Source organism: Hakea prostrata, chromosome 1, assembly GCF_041222555.1.
Source record: "Hakea prostrata isolate BN-2017 chromosome 1, UWA_Hpros_2, whole genome shotgun sequence".
Classification (NCBI taxonomy): Eukaryota; Viridiplantae; Streptophyta; class Magnoliopsida; order Proteales; family Proteaceae; genus Hakea; species Hakea prostrata.
The window spans coordinates 4,949,641-4,968,086 of NC_142600.1; the positions used below are offsets into that span (position 1 = coordinate 4,949,641).

General features: G+C 38.2%; 2 protein-coding genes across 2 annotated transcripts; one reads left to right on the forward strand and one right to left on the reverse strand.

Moving 5' to 3' along the window:
• Positions 1 to 7,338: 7,338 nt before the first annotated feature.
• On the reverse strand, positions 7,339 to 9,271 carry LOC149026869 (FAD/NAD(P)-binding oxidoreductase family protein). Its single transcript, XM_089156851.1, has one exon. It carries the CDS (start codon positions 9,094 to 9,096, stop codon positions 7,630 to 7,632), a length of 1,467 nt encoding a protein of 488 aa, XP_089012977.1. The 5' UTR covers positions 9,097 to 9,271; the 3' UTR covers positions 7,339 to 7,629.
• Positions 9,272 to 11,884: 2,613 nt separating this feature from the next.
• CPR5 (protein) lies at positions 11,885 to 17,556 on the forward strand. The gene is made up of 5 exons (XM_089156860.1): positions 11,885 to 12,371; positions 14,053 to 14,109; positions 14,528 to 14,563; positions 14,708 to 15,469; positions 16,660 to 17,556. Exons 1-5 carry the CDS (start codon positions 11,916 to 11,918, stop codon positions 17,203 to 17,205), a joined length of 1,857 nt encoding a protein of 618 aa, XP_089012986.1. The 5' UTR covers positions 11,885 to 11,915; the 3' UTR covers positions 17,206 to 17,556.
• Positions 17,557 to 18,446: the final 890 nt, after the last annotated feature.

An 18,446-nucleotide genomic window follows, 5' to 3' on the forward strand; every position in this document is an offset into this window, starting at 1 on the left:
TGCCAGTCCTCAAAAGCTTTGAATGAAATGATAATTCAAGCATCATTTTCCTATCTCAAAGTCTTCCTTCCTCTTTTTCTGAACAAGACACTACAAACCAGAGAGTTTTGCCTCTTCTGGTATTATTTCACCACTTCTATTTAAAAGCTTCACTTCAGTCTTTGACTGACTTCTAAGGGTCCCTAAAAAACTTTTGCTCTTGCTTCCACCTTAAAATATTCCAAAATCATAGCAATTTAACATACCTGTGTTTTTTGCAACCCTGCACTATTTCAGAGCCATTGATGTCTTCCCATAAGTCTCTTCATTAGTCAATGAGAGCAGATGTGTTCCATTTCAGAGATCCTACAATTCTGTTTCTCTCAATTGATCCATTGAAAAAACTCAAGCTAAGGATGAGAAAAGATTGATTTGATCTCATTGAGAAGAAGATGGAGTCGAGCTAGATGGAGTCAGCGAAGAAGATGGAACGATGGGAGAATCTTGGAAACAAATATTGGGCAACCATATTTAAAACCGGGTCTCATAAACGTTTTTTTTTTTTTGTTAAAACGGGTCATAATATGAGTTTTTTTCACTTAAAACCTGCCTTCTAATCTGAGTCGTTTATTAAGGATATGACACATGTCAATTTGAGGTGCCACACTGCTGTGCACAACAGAAAAATGAGCACAACAGAGGATTTTTTTTTCTAGATCTTGTCACTCAACCAACCCAATTAATAAGTGAATCTAACAAATTCTTAAAACTTCTCATAATTTCATCTATTGTATTTCTTTAAAACTTTTTTAGAGTTCATTAAAAATAGTTATTAGTTGGGTTTTATTGTGACTATTGGATCTGCGGTGCACGTGGCATTTAGCAACCAGTTTTCATAGATTTATTTAAATTAATGGTTTAATTTATTTCCAATTTCCATTTAGTTGTTATTATTTTATTTTTTAATTATATGTTTTATTATTGCAAAGTTTATTTATTAAATTCTCACTTTAGTGTAGTAAATATAAATTAAATATGTAAAATGAAACATATAAAAACCAAACCAAGCATGCAACGACACTTGGGTTGTACACATGCATACAAATGAAGAAAACAGATACGGTCGGGAAAATTAAAATTAATTACAGATCCTAGCATCGAGGAAGCACAGGTAAAGTTACAGATCCCATATATATCAACGGTGAAGGTGACGGGAACCATATTCATAGCTTTTTCACTTCATTAGTGCATGCATGCATGCATGCATGCTGGGATTCCATGAGAGAGAGAGAGAGCTAGAGGTCCTTCATGAGAGCTCTCATGCATGGACAAACATTTTTGCAACGGCAATCCAAATCCTAACTAACTAACTAACTAACTAGCTGGAACATTAGAGAATATCGTGCTGTGGTGTGCTACGCTGTGCTTATATAAGAAGACTTCGTTCCCCAAACCCGCCATCTCACCATTCTCTGCTTGAAGACTCTCCCGATCCCCAAACCCATCTCACCATTCTCTGACTGCACTCAATGGCTGAAAAAGAAGACTTTCGTTCCATGGAAAAGAAAAGAAGTAGAAGAGCACAAAGAAGAAGAAAAGGAGCCGGTTCCAAAAAAGGAAGAAATTCTTCCGATGGGGGATATCAAGCGTATTATGCGAAAAGCCCTAGGAGACAAGAGGCAGAATCTCTCCTGCGGCTGCTGAAACGGTGCAGGGAAAAGCAACTGAATTTATTCGTTTCATTACCAAGGCCACCTCTAAACGACTGAAAGAAACCGCAAACAGAAAACAATTACCGAGAATGATATTCTAAGTTTCTAACCACGTTGAAACTTCTCAATTTTTGAAGATTATGTGCCGCTCTTGACAACCTTCATAAATAGATACAAGGAAAACCAAGGGGTTGAGGAAGTTGCTGGGGAAAGTAACATGAAGCGCCAGAAGAAGACTGGAGGAGAGAAGCAAGAAACCCAGAAGAAGGAAGACAATGATCAGCAAAAAACCCAGAAGAAAGAAGAGTATAAGTAACAATCTTTGATGATATAGGTGGCGTTACTACTTACTGCTGTATTTAGGGTTTATGCTTGAGTTTTTTTGGTAGAGAGCATTCTTGAAATGTATTCTGTTAGAGTTTTTCTTTTTTCCCCTTTTTTGATTGGTAAAGCATTCTGCTGTTAGCTAGTTAATGTGTGTTCTTGAAATGCATTTTGTATTAGAAGCTAGACAGGCAGCAAGCTGAAACCGGTCCAATGAACAACATTTGATCCACATTGCTTCCGTAGAATCCTGTTTGAAGGTTCTTGTTTGTTTGTTTTCTCATACAAATTAACTTGGATCTTGATTAGAAAATAAAGAAATCCAGTAGAAAATAGAAAAAGAAAGGATCAATTAGATCTCCCTTCAACCAATGATCTGTCCTTCAATAAAGCCTCAGCTGCTCTCCTTCCCGAAACCAAAGCCCCATCAAAGGTGGCCGAGTTGACGTGATCACCACAGAGATACACACCTGTGACCTGACCCGGCCGATATTTGGGTTTTTGTTCAGATCCGTTGATCCGAGTTAATCATCTTTCTTTTCTTCTGGGTTCCTTCTTCTTCTTCGTTGGCTTTGCTGCTACTCGATCCCCTCAACAATATTTTAGCCCTTTGGGTTTCCATGAATTCATTCAAAAAAAAGTCATCAATATCATTCATTGCCGCTTGAATATCATCCGCGGTAATCGTCTTCTGATTTTCAGTTCGCAGTCCAGCGATGGTCGTTACGAAACGAATGAATTGACTTGAACATGACTTCACCTCTTCAGAAAATTCAAGAGAGATTTCTACCTCTGGTCCTAAGGCTTCTTGCATGACACGCCGTACATCGTTCAGCGGAAGATCTTCACCATCATCTTCAACGACCTCTTCTTCTTCTTCTTCTTCTTCTTCTTCTTTTCCTTTCCCTGTAACGATGTTCTCTTTTCTAGCCATGATCGCTCGAACCTGTAAAAATGTAATCGACCTGACCTGACCTGACCTGTGTGGAGTTCTTGTTTAGAATTGTATCAGGGATCTGTCTCTCTCTCTTAGGTTAATTAAACTACACTACCCGAATGATATATATATTTATTAGTTGAACAAATCTCGGTTAGATCTAGTACCACAACACACTTGCATCAAGCGGAAGAAGGAGCTCTCTCTCTCTCTCTCTGCGTCTTGATTTCCGGTTAAGTTCCATTTTATTTTCTACTCTGCCAAATCTTCGCTGTCCAAAACCAACTATCCTACAATATTCCTGCAGCTGGATTGTTGACTCTTTCTTGTTCAGACCCTTTCAAACTAAGAGTGTTATGAAATTAATATTCTAAATTTCTACCTTGATTTATTGGGACTACTTCTTCTGTTGGTTTTTATTGACCGATTATTCAGCTCAGTTCGATCGTAGTCTCTTTCAATTAATTTCTACAGTAAAATGAAGCAAGCAAGCAATGGCAATTTGACACTTCAAAATTCAAATATTGCAAGGATAGGAGCCAATGTCATCATGTCAGAGCTTCCAAAGGTTCTATTCTACTGGTCAGGATGAGTAAGCTTAACTCTATATATACATTGATTATGTAAGGTTCAGCTTAGTGTGCAAATCATGGTATTCCGAAGCCCTACCATAATTTGTTCACCATAATTTGTTCTCCACAATTCGATCCTCAAAGGTTTCTCATCTCATGGTTGGTTAGTTATGAGGATGACGAGTAATTGTAAATGATAACTCACTAAATTTAAATTCAAATTCAAATTCAAATTCACCGTAATTAATTTTATCATAAATTGATCTTATCTTAAACTCATCAAGAAGAGTTTGAGATAAAATTACTCCACTCATAAATTTATAAGTTAGTTACGGTGGATTTGAATTTGAATTCGAGGCTTATCCTTTAGCATCATAAGACTCAGAACACATATCACACATATCGTTTTCTCTATGAAGAGTAATCCCTACCCTATTAGTGACTCTGTAATCTAGTCTAAGTTATTGAGTGACATCCAACCAAAAGGGTAGGGTTGCCCCACAGTGGAATAATTGACTTAAGTGGGAAAATGGACCTGAACCCTAGGTTCCTGCAGCTATATTTCTGTCCCTGGAATCTTTCTACATCAACTCCAAAAAACTTATGGGTAATATTCTGGTTACATTATATGTGTTGAATATATGTCTTTTATCCAAAAATACAATATGTGCTATATGTCTTCCCTTGGGGGATGCTGGATTTCTGTAAGGATATTCATTTCTAGAACATATAAAAAAAAAAAATCCTCAATATATCCTGATTTCAAACAATTGTCGGTAACATTTAATTTAATTTGCAGCTTTTTTATTAGGAATAATAATGGATTATAGAATTGTAATTTTATTAGTGATTTTTTGTGAAGAAATTTAAGTTTAAAGTGGTCATGGCTTCAACTCTCCCTATTGGAATATGTTTGTCTCATTGCATGCTCAGTTGTTGAAGTTTTTTTATTGTCTCATTGCATGTATTTTAGGGTTAGGCCTTAGGGCTTTAGATTCACAAAATCTCAGTTTTTTATTCTATCGGGTTATTTGAGCATTGTTGGAAATACATTAGCAAATGGGCAATCGTATAAGACAAATGAAACATATTCATAAGAATGAAAACTTATCTTATTTCGAATAGCATGAATAATCTCCTTGTTGAAAGCATCATTGCATACATCTATGGAGTTAAAACGTGTCGGTAACGGCACTTTCTTTAAGGTATTTAAACGCCCCGAATAGGCCACGGGTCGATGCTCACCCCAATATCGCCAACCCCCCACATAGACGGGCACCCCGAAGTGATGGACTAAGGGATCCGTAAGCACATTCACCAATTGACACAATTTAAAGGAAACTAAAGCTTTTCAAAAACAGGTTTTGCGCGATGAAAAACAAAACATCTCCCACCTTTATATAGAAGAGTAAGAGACATCACCAAAGGTTGTCTCTCAAAGCACAAACCTCTTCTCTTAAGGCATGTTTGTTAGCAACAACACCTATTGGCCATTTAGGTGTCTTTAGAAAAATAAATTGTTTGAATTTTTCAAATAAAACTATGAAAATTACAACAGTTTTATAGATAATTTGATTAATTTTAAAAATGGGTTTTGTAAATTTTGAATTGTTTAACCAAAATTGTTTAATCTTATTTTGGGCCGTTGGATGAAAAGAGAGACATGTAACTGAGTTTAAATCCTAAACCCACCTGGCCCGAACCAGAAGTCCAGAACCATCTAAGGTTGCTCCAACCCCGCAGCTGCAAGGTCCCAGCTAGCGTATTTTCTTTGAACCAAAATTCCCTTTTGTCCGCTTTATTTTTCTTTATTCTTTTAATTATAGTATTCTTATGGCCTGTTTGGTTACTTGAATCTAGAGATTTCAAATATGTGAATTCATGAATATGAAATTTATATCCATTTGGTTATAAAAAAATCATTGAATTCATGATATATAAAAATTCATATTTTTTACAATAAAAACGAGAATCTTTAGATTTATGGGTATGGGGTGGATTTCACCCCTACTATAAAAATGCTAAACATTTGTGCGTTCACAAAAATCATAGATGAATCCACTGATTTCATTTCACCCATTCAAGTTAACTAAATAGTTAATTCTATTAATTATGTCTCCATAGATTTGAAACATTTAAATATTTAAAACCTTCACAACCAAACGGGCTCTTAATTAATTTAGGGAAGAGGGCTCGACTTAAGTGCTACGCAGTTAATTCACAACACACAGCGAATGGAACGGTCATGATTGAGATATTGACCGTACATTTTCCCAAAGTATGAAATATACTTGTAGGATTTAGGCGGTCGAGATCTTGACCGTTCACTACAATTAGTGTTGTGCATTAATTATGCCGCACCCCATCAAAATCTTAGGAAATTTTCTCTGCAAGGAAGAATTTGCATGCATGCCACACCGAGATCTCCACCGTTTGCTGCAAGTGCTATGCATTAATTATGCCGCACCACAGCAAAATCCTAGAGAAGTTTTCTCAGCACCAACGAGGAATCCGCTTGCATGCCACGCTAGGTTTGTGTTCAGGGCTGGCCAACAGAGGAAGTGAGGGGATTAACGGAAGTTTTTTTTTTGGTAAAAACGGAGAAAATTCACGCAAGAGACTTGCGGTGCACGTGGCATTTAGCAACCAGTTTTCATAGATTTATTTAAATTAATGGTTTAATTTATTTCCAATTTCCATTTAGTTGTTATTATTTTATTTTTTAATTATATGTTTTATTATTGCAAAGTTTATTTATTAAATTCTCACTTTAGTGTAGTAAATATAAAATGAAACATATAAAAACCAAGCATGCAACGACACTTGGGATGTACACATGCATACAAATGAAGAAAACAGATACGGTCGGGAAAATTAAAATTAATTAGTAATATTCAGCAACAAATAACCTAGAGGAAACCATGGCATCCACCTAGCATCGAGGAAGCACCGCTTAAGTTACAGATCCCATATATATCAACGGTGAAGGTGACGGGAACGATATTCATAGCTTTTTCACTTCATTAGTGCATGCATGCATGCATGCATGCTGGGATTCCATGAGAGAGAGAGCTAGAGGTCCTTCATGAGAGCTCTCATGCATGGACAAACATTTTTGCAACGGCAATCCAAATCCCTAACTAACTAACTAGCTGGAATATTAGAGAATTTCGTGCTGTGGTGTGCTGCGCTGTGCTTATATAAGAAGACTCTCCCTATCCCCAAACCAATTACCCATCTCACCATTCTCTGCCTGCACTCAATGGCTGAAAAAGAAGACTTCGTTCCAGGGAAAGGAAAAGAAGTAGAAGAGCACAAAGAAGTAGAAGAGCACAATGAAGAAGATGAGGAAGCAATTCTTCTGCTGGAGTCTATCAAGCGTATCATGCGAAAAGCCCTAGGACTAGGAAGCAGAATTTCTCCTGCGGCTGCTGAAACGGTGCAGGGAAATGCAACTGAATTTATTCATTTGATTACCAACGCCAACTCTGATCGACTGCAAGAAACCAACCAGGAAATAGTGACCGAGAATGATATTCTAACAACATTCAAACTTCTCACTTTTGAAGATTATGCGCCGCCCTTGACAACCTTTATAAATAGATACAATGAAAACCAAGGGGTTGAGGAAGTTGATGGGGAAAGTAGCAGGAAGCGCCAGAAGAAGACTGGAGGAGAGAAGCAAGAAACCCAGAAGAAGACAGACAATGATCAGCAAGAAACCCAGAAGAAAGAAGGGGATAAGTAACAATCTTTGATGATATAGGTGGCGTTACTACTTACTGCTGTATTTAGGGTTTATGCTTGAGTTTTTTTGGTAGTGAGCATTCTTGAAATGTATTCTGTTAGAGTTTTTCTTTTTTCCCCTTTTTTGATTGGTAAACCATTCTGCTGTTAGTTAGCTAGTTAATGTGTGTTCTTGAAATGCATTTTGTATTAGAAGACAGGCAGCAAGCTGAAACCGGTCCAATGAACAACATTTGATCCACATTGCTTCCGTAGAATCCTGTTTGAAGGTTCTTGTTTGTTTGTTTTCTCATACAAATTAACTTGGATCTTGAGTAGAAAATAAAGAAATCCAGTAGAAAATAGAAAAAAGAAAGGATCAATTAGATCTCCCTTCAACCAATGATCTGTCCTTCAATAAAGCCTCAGCTGCTCTCCTTCCCGAAACCAAAGCCCCATCAAAGGTGGCCGAGTTGACGTGATCACCACAGAGATACACACCTGACCCGATATTTGGGTTTTTGTTCAGATCCGTTGGCGGACTTTGGTTCGGTTGTGCGAAACCAACCCGATACGTCCTCAAATGCTTCCATGACTCTACGATGGAATTCCCAAACCAACCCGAGAGCTCCTGGATTACCTCAGCCGTCAGATTGTCATCTGAAACACCGTCACACATTCCGATAATTGAGACCGATACCAAAGCCTTCCCGGGCGGACCATAAGACGAAGCCACATTGGTCGCAAAAAACATGTTGTTCACAATTCCCTTTCTTGAACCATTTAAAAAGAGAACCGGTTCTTGAACCGGAACCTGGTCGGCTGAGAAATACAAACAGATGGTACTACGTGAAGGCCGGCTCAATGTCGGTTGGACCGCGAGCTTTCCCGCCAGAAGTCTATTGGCTTCTGGTTCTTCGACTGCAAGGATCAATCCCATCTGGCTCTTCAAAATCTCCCCGTTCTGTAACTCCACGCTTGGTTGCTTCCACTCGGATCCGTCGAATTCGATCGAAATGACCTTTGAATTCAATGAAATCGAATCAGGAGGAAGCTTTGCAGCGAGTTGCTCCGGAATTGCAGAGATTCCTCTAGCGGGAAGCGTGTTATTGCCTAGGGCAAGACATTTGAAGATGAAATCGAACAATCTTGACGTTGTTTCTAGCTCTTTATCGAAAAAGATCCCTCCAAAGAAAGGCCTGAAGAAGCGATCGACGATTGAATCAGAAAAACCAGTGTTTTTGAGTAAATCAATGATGCGAACCTCCTCAGCGGACAAAATCTCTTCCTCGGATCTACTAAGCACCTGAAATCTCTTCAATCCGATAAGCAATTTGTCAACGACTGTTCCAATTGGATTCGCCAAGCTCCGTAACGCATCAGGAAAATGTCGCAGCGGATCAGCGACGGTGTGGAATTCGCCGTCGTAATATACAAGAGCGCCGGAATAGAATTTCTGGAGATCTAGGGCTTGGTAATCTAGAATTTTCTGGGCTTCAGGATAACCAGTAATGAAGATCTGAAACCCTCGATCCAACAAAAACCCGTCGACGATGTCTGTTCGAACACGGCCACCAACGGCGTCTGAGGCTTCGACAAGGATGAAGGGGATGCCCTCCGAGTTTAGCCGAGTTGCAGCGGCTAATCCGGCAAGACCTGCTCCGACGATAACGACTCCGGTGGTCTTAACCGATGAGGCGTCAGGTTGCTTGGGTGGAATTGAAACCTGTATCGCTTTGGTTTTGAATCTGCACAGTCGAGAATTGAAGTGGCGGTGGTGTCTGTAAAGTTCATGGCGATGAGAGAAAGAGAGTGAGTGTGGATTTGCGAGTGGGAGAGAGAGCATGACTGCACTGCAGCGAGGTCAGAAATTTTCTCATTTTCGCCGGAAGCTGTGACGGTAAGACTCCTTATCCATAACCTTATCCTCTAAAAGGTGATGTGGATGCATTTTTTGCAGCCACCGTGCTTTGTATCTCACAAAACGGAAATCATCCATGGCGAACAAAACAATTAAGTCTTTTTTGTTACATGAATCGAGAGATTTCAAATATCTGGATTCATGAACCTTAGATTTATATCTGTTTGGTTGTGAAAATTTTTGGATTCATGAAATCTAAAGAATCATTTATTTACACTAAAAACGTGAATTTGTCGATTTATGGGTATGGGGTAAAATCCAGAGAATTATGATTCCATAGATTACAAAAATCACGTTGACCAAATATTTTTTAAGATGAATACACAAGTTTTATTCCACAACGAAACAGTTAATTTCATGAATTATGACTCCATAAATTTGAAATCTACAGATTTAAAATTTCTAGATATTGTTCTTATATATGTCAAATAAGTAGTGCAAAAAAAATTAAAGAATTAAAGGAGTATTGAGAGACACTCAACTCAATAAAGATTCATTCAATTTAGAACAATGATAGGGAAATGGATTAATTATTGCCAGTGGTGGGTTAGTTGAGCGGGACGGCACCTTTATTAGTAATATATCCCCTCTACCCCATCGATTCATTGTAACAATTGATTGATGGGTATAAGGGGCTCTTTGGTGTTACTAATGTCTTTGGTCTCATGTATAATTATATTAGGGGCTACTTAATATTTTCCCAGCCTAAATCAAACTTATCTATCCATTGACCTAAGACAAGAATGATTCTTTGGCTCACTAGTTTCTTGTAAAATCTGGTCAAGCCTTTAAAATCTTACCCTACTAAGCCTAAATAATAATACTAACAATCCATGTTTGTAGAATCTCATCATCCTACACACTTACTCAAGTGTTAATTTTTTTTTGAATGACGTACATAAAAAGGTAGAGTTTATCCAAATAATATCTGGACAAGTACGAACAAAATCCATCAAGACAAGAAGCATATGTTATAAGGTTGCTTAGTTTGTCCCTCAAAAACCAAATAACAGTGAAAAATTTAGGGCTACCTTAACCTGTTAAGCCCAAAATACAAAAAATAAATGCTACATTACTACTTGAGGCCAATCTACCCGGCCTTACCAATCAAGGTGAATCACGATGATCTGGCTAGAGTTAATTTTGGATATGATGGTTTTGTGCAATGTTGATTTAAACCAGCCAAAAAAGACGAGTCTGGATAATTTCCCCCGATTGGGAGCACGATGACTATTGACTGTAAATTATGGGGGTATAGATTTTTTTTAAAAATATTTGATTATTTTTTACTGGTGAGTCGCACATAGTTTGTGGCTGTAGAGCTATCTTCCTGTCAGGAAAGATGATCCATGCTAAAAAAAGACTTTCAGAAGAAAAAAAATGTTATTATTATTATTTTTTTTGTAACAAATAAACGAGGTTTAGCAATCTAGAAAAAGAAAACTACTCAAGCATGCAAATCTTATCCGCCAGTAAGATCTCCTCCAATTATTGGGAGTGGATCCAAAAAGAATAGCAAAGGTTCTTTTAAATAAGTCAATCTCAAAGTGATCTAATCAGCAGTGTAGTTGGACTCCCAATACGCATGTTAGAATCTAATTCCTTCATAGCTTCCTACTTATTCATTTATTGCATGCACCACTCTTGTTACTTTTCCTTGTATTATTGCATTAGGGTTTAACAGATCAATAGCTTTGAGAGAATCTGATTCCACATATAAAGGCATGAAATTCTTTTCGCATGCAACCAGTGGTAGAAGGCATGAAATTTATTTCTCTATCTTTAAATGTGAAATACCACTATTTGGCCCCCCTCCAAAAATTAAAAATAACAATTTAAGATAAAGATGATGGTACAAATGTCATTCATAATCTCTATCTAATGGTTATCATTAAATCCCTAGTTTTAAGGAATAAAATGTTAAATTCTAATTAAAAACTAACTCACGATCCCTGAATTTCTCCTTATATATTCTCTCTTATTTTAATTTCTATTTATTCTCTCATGAATCTCTTCTTTTATTCATATTTTTTCTCTTTTTTTTCTCACACGTCTCACAAAATATTGAAGTAGTTAGCAAACTTTGGAATTTTCCTAAATCTTCTCCACATCAGGTATTCACTCTCTTTCTCAAATTATTCCTCTCTCTCTCTCACACTAACGAATTTTCTATTAATTTACTTAATTTTTAATGGAGACTATACATTAAAATATAATAATATATTATGAGATGGGACCTACAGTCGGTCCCACATTGGCCCACATACATTCGGCCCCCCTCCATTTTCAATCATGGCTCCGCCCCTGCATGCAACTTTAATTCCTTCATAGATCACCTGTAATTCAGCTTCTAAAATCTTCATCTTCATTTTTCTCTTCACGAATCTTCCAAGAAAGTTGCCTTCTGCGTTGCAAATTACACTTTCTATCTGATTGTATTCTCCTTTGCATAGTGATGCATGATGCATCAACATTTTTTTGTTTTGTTGAGAAAAATTTGAAATTTGATGAAGGTCTTTTCACACTCACGTCCCTTAGTTGTAGACTTAAGGTTCGCTAGGCTAAAAAAGACTTTTAGGAAAAATTGAAATTTGATGAGAAAGATAGACACGTTGGACAATCATTCTTTTTTCAAAACTTTGGAGATACCCAAAATAGCCTTTGAGAAAATCTACGGCTAGATAGCGAGTTCCAATATTCAAAGGGACCCTGTTCGACATCCTTCCCTCTTTCGCAGTTCCGCCATGGAAGCCGTTGGGGTTTCTTCTGCTTCACAAGCTTTGGATTTGATTGACGGCACCTTAACACGTGAAGAAGACGACGCAAAAGAGAAAGAAGCCCCTGCGTCCCAATCAGTTCATGACGGCTCGGATTCGAAGCCGATGGTTGAGCAGTCTTCCGAGGTTGAGAATGCAGAGCTCCGTTCTTGTTCTTCATATCAGGCTTCGACAACCACGGCTAATAGCAGGAAGACTGTTCGCAGAAAGAAGAGAGCTTCGAGTAGTTCTTTTGCTTCTGCTTCTTCTTCATCATCTTCTTCTTCTTCTCTGTCTAATTTTCCTTCCCAGCAAAGAGGGCTGCGTCTTGCGTCTAGATACCGAATTCCAAGACTCTCCATTGGTGGGAACCGTCGCGGAGAGAATGATTTCGATTCGGTCGCGCTTCCTCTTGGCATGTCAATCGCTGCCGTTGTGGCTCAGGTTAGATTATTCTAGGGTTTTATGATATTGTTATTCTTTATTCCCATATTCTTCGTATCAATTATTTGAAATTTTGTAGAAAGTTTCGGTCTTGATCAATAACAAGAGATTGCTTTTGTGCCTAGAGACTGTTTGAATCTCTGTCAGGCGCCAGTGCCTGGGTTGAAATTTATCCACGCCTGAAAGAGCGATAAACGTTTTCAAAACATTAGAAAAACTAGAATTTTACAAAGATGATTGGAGTATTTTATTACTCATAAAGTAACAAAGTACCTCGCACAAAAGGGATTGGACGCGTAAAATAAGTTTGAATTGTTTACTGTGACTTCTGCATTGTGCCTTTTTCAGAAAATGAAGGAAAATTCAAAATTCTTATGGAGGAAAATGTAATCCCTTGACGCCTTCTACAAGAAAGATACGATCCATGATTGCCAGATTAGTAGTTACTTGCAGATGTTAAAGTAGATCATTTGTTATGTACTTGCAAGGAAACTCGTATTTCTAGTTTAATTTTGCGGCTGCCACTTTGTTACCTCAGGGTGCCACCTGTTGCTGGCTTTCTTAGAGATGGCGCGGTGGATCTTCAAGAGAGTAGGATTCTACAAAATCTGAGTTCCCATCGTTTACCAACTCTTCTCTCTTATGATGACTCTTATTGGTCTATAACTGACTGTTTGGGGCTCTATTATGTTGGAAATTTGGTTAGGTTTTTTTGAGTATTTCTATGGCAATCATAAGATTAAGTGAATTAAAAATAAAAATCCTTTTAGATTATTTTTGGGGCAAACTGTGTTACTGTGTTGTGCTATTCCTAACTTTGTAATGAGCTTCTTTTTTTGTGTGTTTAATGTGGTAAATAATAACTCCTAGATTGTTTTGGTACCTGTTAAAATTATTGAGCTAGAGAGTGGAATTGGTTCATCAAGACATATTTATATGTTTTTATTATGTTGTTGCCTTGTTGGTTACTCACATGTTTGATTAAGTGTTTTCGTGGCCAACCTTTGGGACTGCTGATAGCAAAACGGTTAACATTTTATTAGGTCTGACAGTGCTCTGAACCTTGCCTTTGTTATGCTTCTAAACATAATGACATTTTGGGGCTAGGTTTGACTTAAGATCTGATGGATAGGAGGTCTTTCTTGTTCTAATTCTGCATGCATTTGTGTGCATTCTGGACTGTTATCATTTCAGTTTGTTTCCTTGGTTGTCTGGGAATGGATGCATTCCCTGTCAACCCAGATACTTGCCACCATTGTTAGCTTAGTGGGCACTCAAATCTTGTGGACACGCCCACTTTCACTTCATAATTATGGGTGATGTTTCCTTCTTTAAATGCCGTTAGCCATCTGGCCATGTAAAAACTCTAAGAACTGTTGAAAAATCAAGTTTTGAACAATATTATGGATGAAACTAGAAGGGCAAAGCCAATGCCACCATATGCTATAGAATTGAGGTAGAAAAAAGGAATTTGACATGTGGCATATCCTGGGGTGGTTGGATTTACTATATAATCCTCATGACTTCAAATTTGGAAAGGCTATGAAGACAAGGCATACGTGATAGTCTGGCCAAACCTCGCCCTTTTCCCTTTTTATATGGGTTTCTTATAATATTTCTAACTATACTAAGGCTCTTTCTCTTTTCTGATTTCCGTTTAATGGGGGTACATTGTTTCCAGGTTCTGGACAGAGAACATGTGACAAAAGAAAAGATTCCTCTTGAACATCTCTCAACGGTACTCCTTGTGACTTCCTTTGTGCTTTCAAAACCAAAAAATATATCTTTCACTTGTCATGGACCTCCTTAGCTTGGTTAGTTCATGCCCAAACACACATTTTATCCATCTGGTACTCATTTGTGTGATGTTCCAAATTCATTTACTTGTCCACATCTTGGGCTGTTCATGCCCAAACCAAACTGCAAACTTATCTACCTGGCACCCTTTTATAGGATGTTCAGATCCTTTTAGCACTTAAATGAGCAAATAGAATAATCAGTTGCCTAAAGGTTTAAGAAATCTTCAGTGCAATAAGCCCATCTGGCCTCTTGTGCTTCCATGGATTCTGTCTTTCCTAAATGATCATGCTGTGACAAGTTAAATAAAAAACATAGAAAATGTCTTATTGAACTTGTTACCCTTATTGAATTTGCAGATTTGTGCTTCAGCTGTTAGAGAGTCTTTAGCCAATGTAAGTCTACCACTATGGAGCTGAATTATCTGTTGACTTCTTTCATCCAGTTAAATTTTCTCTGGCTGCTCTCATTGGCATGTGACAGGATTTCAGATTTTGATACTATAGTTATGCCTTCTTTTACTCTTTATGTTCTTCCAGGCTTTTGGGGACAGATATGATTGTTTTGTGAGGAACTTTGAGAAATCTTTTGCAAGCACTCTTAGGACCTTACAAGTAATCAATGAAGCATCTCTATATAAGGGACAAGGTCCCTTGAGAGAGTCAAGTACAGAAAGTTGTAATTTGGAAGTGCTTCCTCCTGAATCTTCCCGCAAGCAAGGACATAGTTCTTATTCAGAAGCAGGCCCATCTACTACCCACAACACAGTGGAAGAAATATGTGTACCTACCATTGAAATTTGCCAACCATCTAACAACATAGAAGGAATATGTGAGAATTTTGGATTAGATACAATAAATCGAGAACTTGTCCTGCATGGACAAATGAACCAACAATTGGCTGCTTCTTCAAGTGGACTAGGTCCTGGCTATGGTCATTCAATGCTGAGCACATTTGAGAAATCTGTCGAGGAACAAGCTCGTTCCAATGACCTCAGGGCATTTGAGATTGGATTGATCATGAAGCGGTTGCAACTTAAAGAATCACAGCTTGCTCTCCAATCAAATTCGAATTCTTTGGAGAGTCTTAAACTATCTATGGGTATTTCAAAGGCATCATTTAAGGCTGAGAAATTCAAAACCGAGTTAGAAGATGCAAGGCACACAGAGCATATAAAAAAATGTGTAGACTATCTTGTTGCTGGGTTAGTTACAATGTCAGTTGCACTTCTCTATGGGGCATATGTTTATTCATACGAACGGATAACAGCAGCTACGGGGTCTTGTTCATCCTTTCCCAAGGTTAGTCCTCTCTCTCCTTTCAATGATTTATACCATTCAAAGGTTCGCTGACACATGCAAAAACATTGGGCCGGGCTGTGCCATCATCTAATATCATGATAGTGCCTCTCTAAGAACAAAACAATATGTGTTTCAATTTATTAATAGGCCATCTTATGCCTCATATCCTTCACAATATATGACATACAAATTACAATGACTATTAGAGTTATAACTTAATTATAGGGTTGTCTCTTTGGGCAGTGATAAAAGTGTTGAGCTGTGCCAGCAGCTAAAGATGCAAACATGGGTGCAAGTTTGGGCTTGATTGCCCGAACAGAGTTTGTAGCTCAAAAATTCTGGCCTGAATTCTGGTCAGGGTTGAGTGTCTGGCCCAGACCGGCCCCTACCAACCATGTAGGATATCTTTAGTGAGCCTGGCAACAGTATGGATTGCTGAACGTTTTATTGTTTTGTGGTCAGAGGGTTTTGGTCAGGCTTTAAAAAAGCTCTGTGCGACCCGCACCTGTTGCAGCCCTAGATGCAGATTCAAGATTCAGGGCTGCCATGTTGTTAAAAGATTCTGACGATAGGACTCCCCCTGTCGACCCCTCTCAGGTCCCTGCAAAAGCAGGAATTGCACTGGGTTCTGGCCTTCAGTTTCTCCAGACAAGCACATCAAAAGGGTGTGTGTTTTATTTGCAATGTGATGGCTCCATTGTTGCTTAAATTTGTTGACCAGATTAAGTTCCAGCCCCAGGACATTACACCATGTGGTGCAATTAAAAGGCCACTTTGATTGAGGAATGGATGGAGGTTCAAATCATCATATAGCCAATTTGGAGTATCTTTGAGATCCGAAAGATGGTGAATCCACATGGTCATCCATCTAGGCATGGTTAGCAATTTAACAGTGCCATACCAGAACTTCACAGATCTGACAGTTAAGAAGGCAAGATCCACCAGTCAGTTCCAGGAAATTTAACATACAGACAAGCTGAGGTGTGCTTTATCTGCCCCTCACTTAGCATTCCACATGGTGGAACCACACTGCTTGTCAAAGAGGCACAGAAAAATTTAAATTAACTGAACCAATGAATAACTTTTAGCCTAAGAATTCTACAGATTGCTTGTAATTCTTATGCTGCACCTATACCTGACATTTAGTTTATGTTAGGAAGTATCACATTGACAATTTGGTCTTGTTTCAGGAGGCTACTTCTTGGTGGGTCCCCAAGGGAGTGGCATCTTTTAATTCAAGCCTAGATATGTTGAGATGTCAAGTTGAAGTATTCAGCCGGATGCTCTTTGGGGTTCTGATGATTGGTGTAGTTGCTTATTTGCTTTTGCAACGGTCAGCCACTTCTAAGCAGATGATGCCCGTAACGTTCATCGTTCTGCTATTGGCATTTGGTTGCGGCTTTGTAGGCAAGCTATGTGTTGACACATTGGGAGGGGATGGACAACATTGGCTCATTTACTGGGAAACTCTTTGCTTTCTTCACTTTGTTGCAAACACATATACTTCAGCCATGGTTTCTATTCTGTATGGACCTGTCCAAGTCGTGCGAAGTACCAAGCCCCTTCCAGTGCTTCCATACTGGTTTCGACAGTACATGTTTTATGTCATCATACTTCTGTTCTTACCATTATTCGGTGGTTTGTTGCCATTTGCGAGGCTTGCCGACTGGAAAGATCACTTCTCATCATTAATAGCGGATACTTTATTTCCATCAGCTATAGAAACTGGCAACTGATGTCTGAGAGTATGGTTGAGCTGTAAAGACGTAAGACAGGTGAAAGTATTTTAAGTCTTGAATTTAATTATTCTGTAGGTATGGTTTTTATTTGTGCCAGCTATAGAAACTGGAAGTTGATATGTTACATTATGGCTGAACGGTAAAGATGTAAGAAGGTGAAAGTAATTTTTAGCATAGTTAAATTATTGTTTGCATGGATCTTTTGCTCGACTCTTGAAACCATGCATGAAGAATTTACATGCTTTTCATGTTGCATTCAGAACATTTGGGAGTAAAGTGTGCGCAGTGTATCTATGAAGTGGACCCTGGAATTCTTTTCAGGCAAGAATAAATGTTATATTTTTGGAAAATGTGTTCCTGGCATGAGATTTAATCTGTTTCCCCCCATAGTAATTGACAAGAGTAATCTCAGCAATGATTGTAAGGGTGCAAGCAAAGTTGTGGAATGGTGGTTGTGAAAAGCAGGGGAATCTTGGAGGCTAAAACTGGAGAATCATACAAAAATTAGTTTCCAGATTCAATTGCGTTCAACTATCAAGAGGGAACAGAGCTTTGCCATGGATCTTGCTTGCATTGTACAAAAACATGAACCACCAAATATTTTTTGGGCGGTGGATTTTGTCCTAAAACCTCAGATGGGCATTCTGGCGTTTATCATCTTTGTAGATTTCACGCAAGACGTTTAAGAAATTAAAACCTGGTGGTTCTTTAATGGCTTCCGATTTCAAGCTATCACAGAATAAGAATGTATCTTCTGCAAAATAATGAGTGATTAGTTTATGGGGAAGGTGCTAATTGAGAAAGTGAGAAACCCTCTCCATTGGGGTGATTAAAACGACTTAAGAGGGCATCCCTGTGTAAGCCATGACTTGGCCCAATAGAATCAAAAGTGTTGCCCTCTTATTTAATGGAAAAGAAGCACAGGGAGATAAAATTGTAAGTAAGTTCACATTAGCGAGAGGAAAAAACCAAAGAAATTCTAAGATGTCACGTCAAAAAAACCCCATTTCAGAGAAAAATACCTAAACTTTCCATATTAATCTTTGAAGAGGGCAGCAATTTTTTATCAGATGGAAAACAATCTTATCGAAAATGGCCTTGAATCTATTAGCCAAACTCTAGCTACAATCTTATGTCTAAAATCCTGCATTTTCCTTTTCAGCTGTAGGAGTAATCAAGATATTATTCTTCTCAAAAGCTGGTGATAAAACTAACATTGTTTCAAAAAGAAAGCCCAG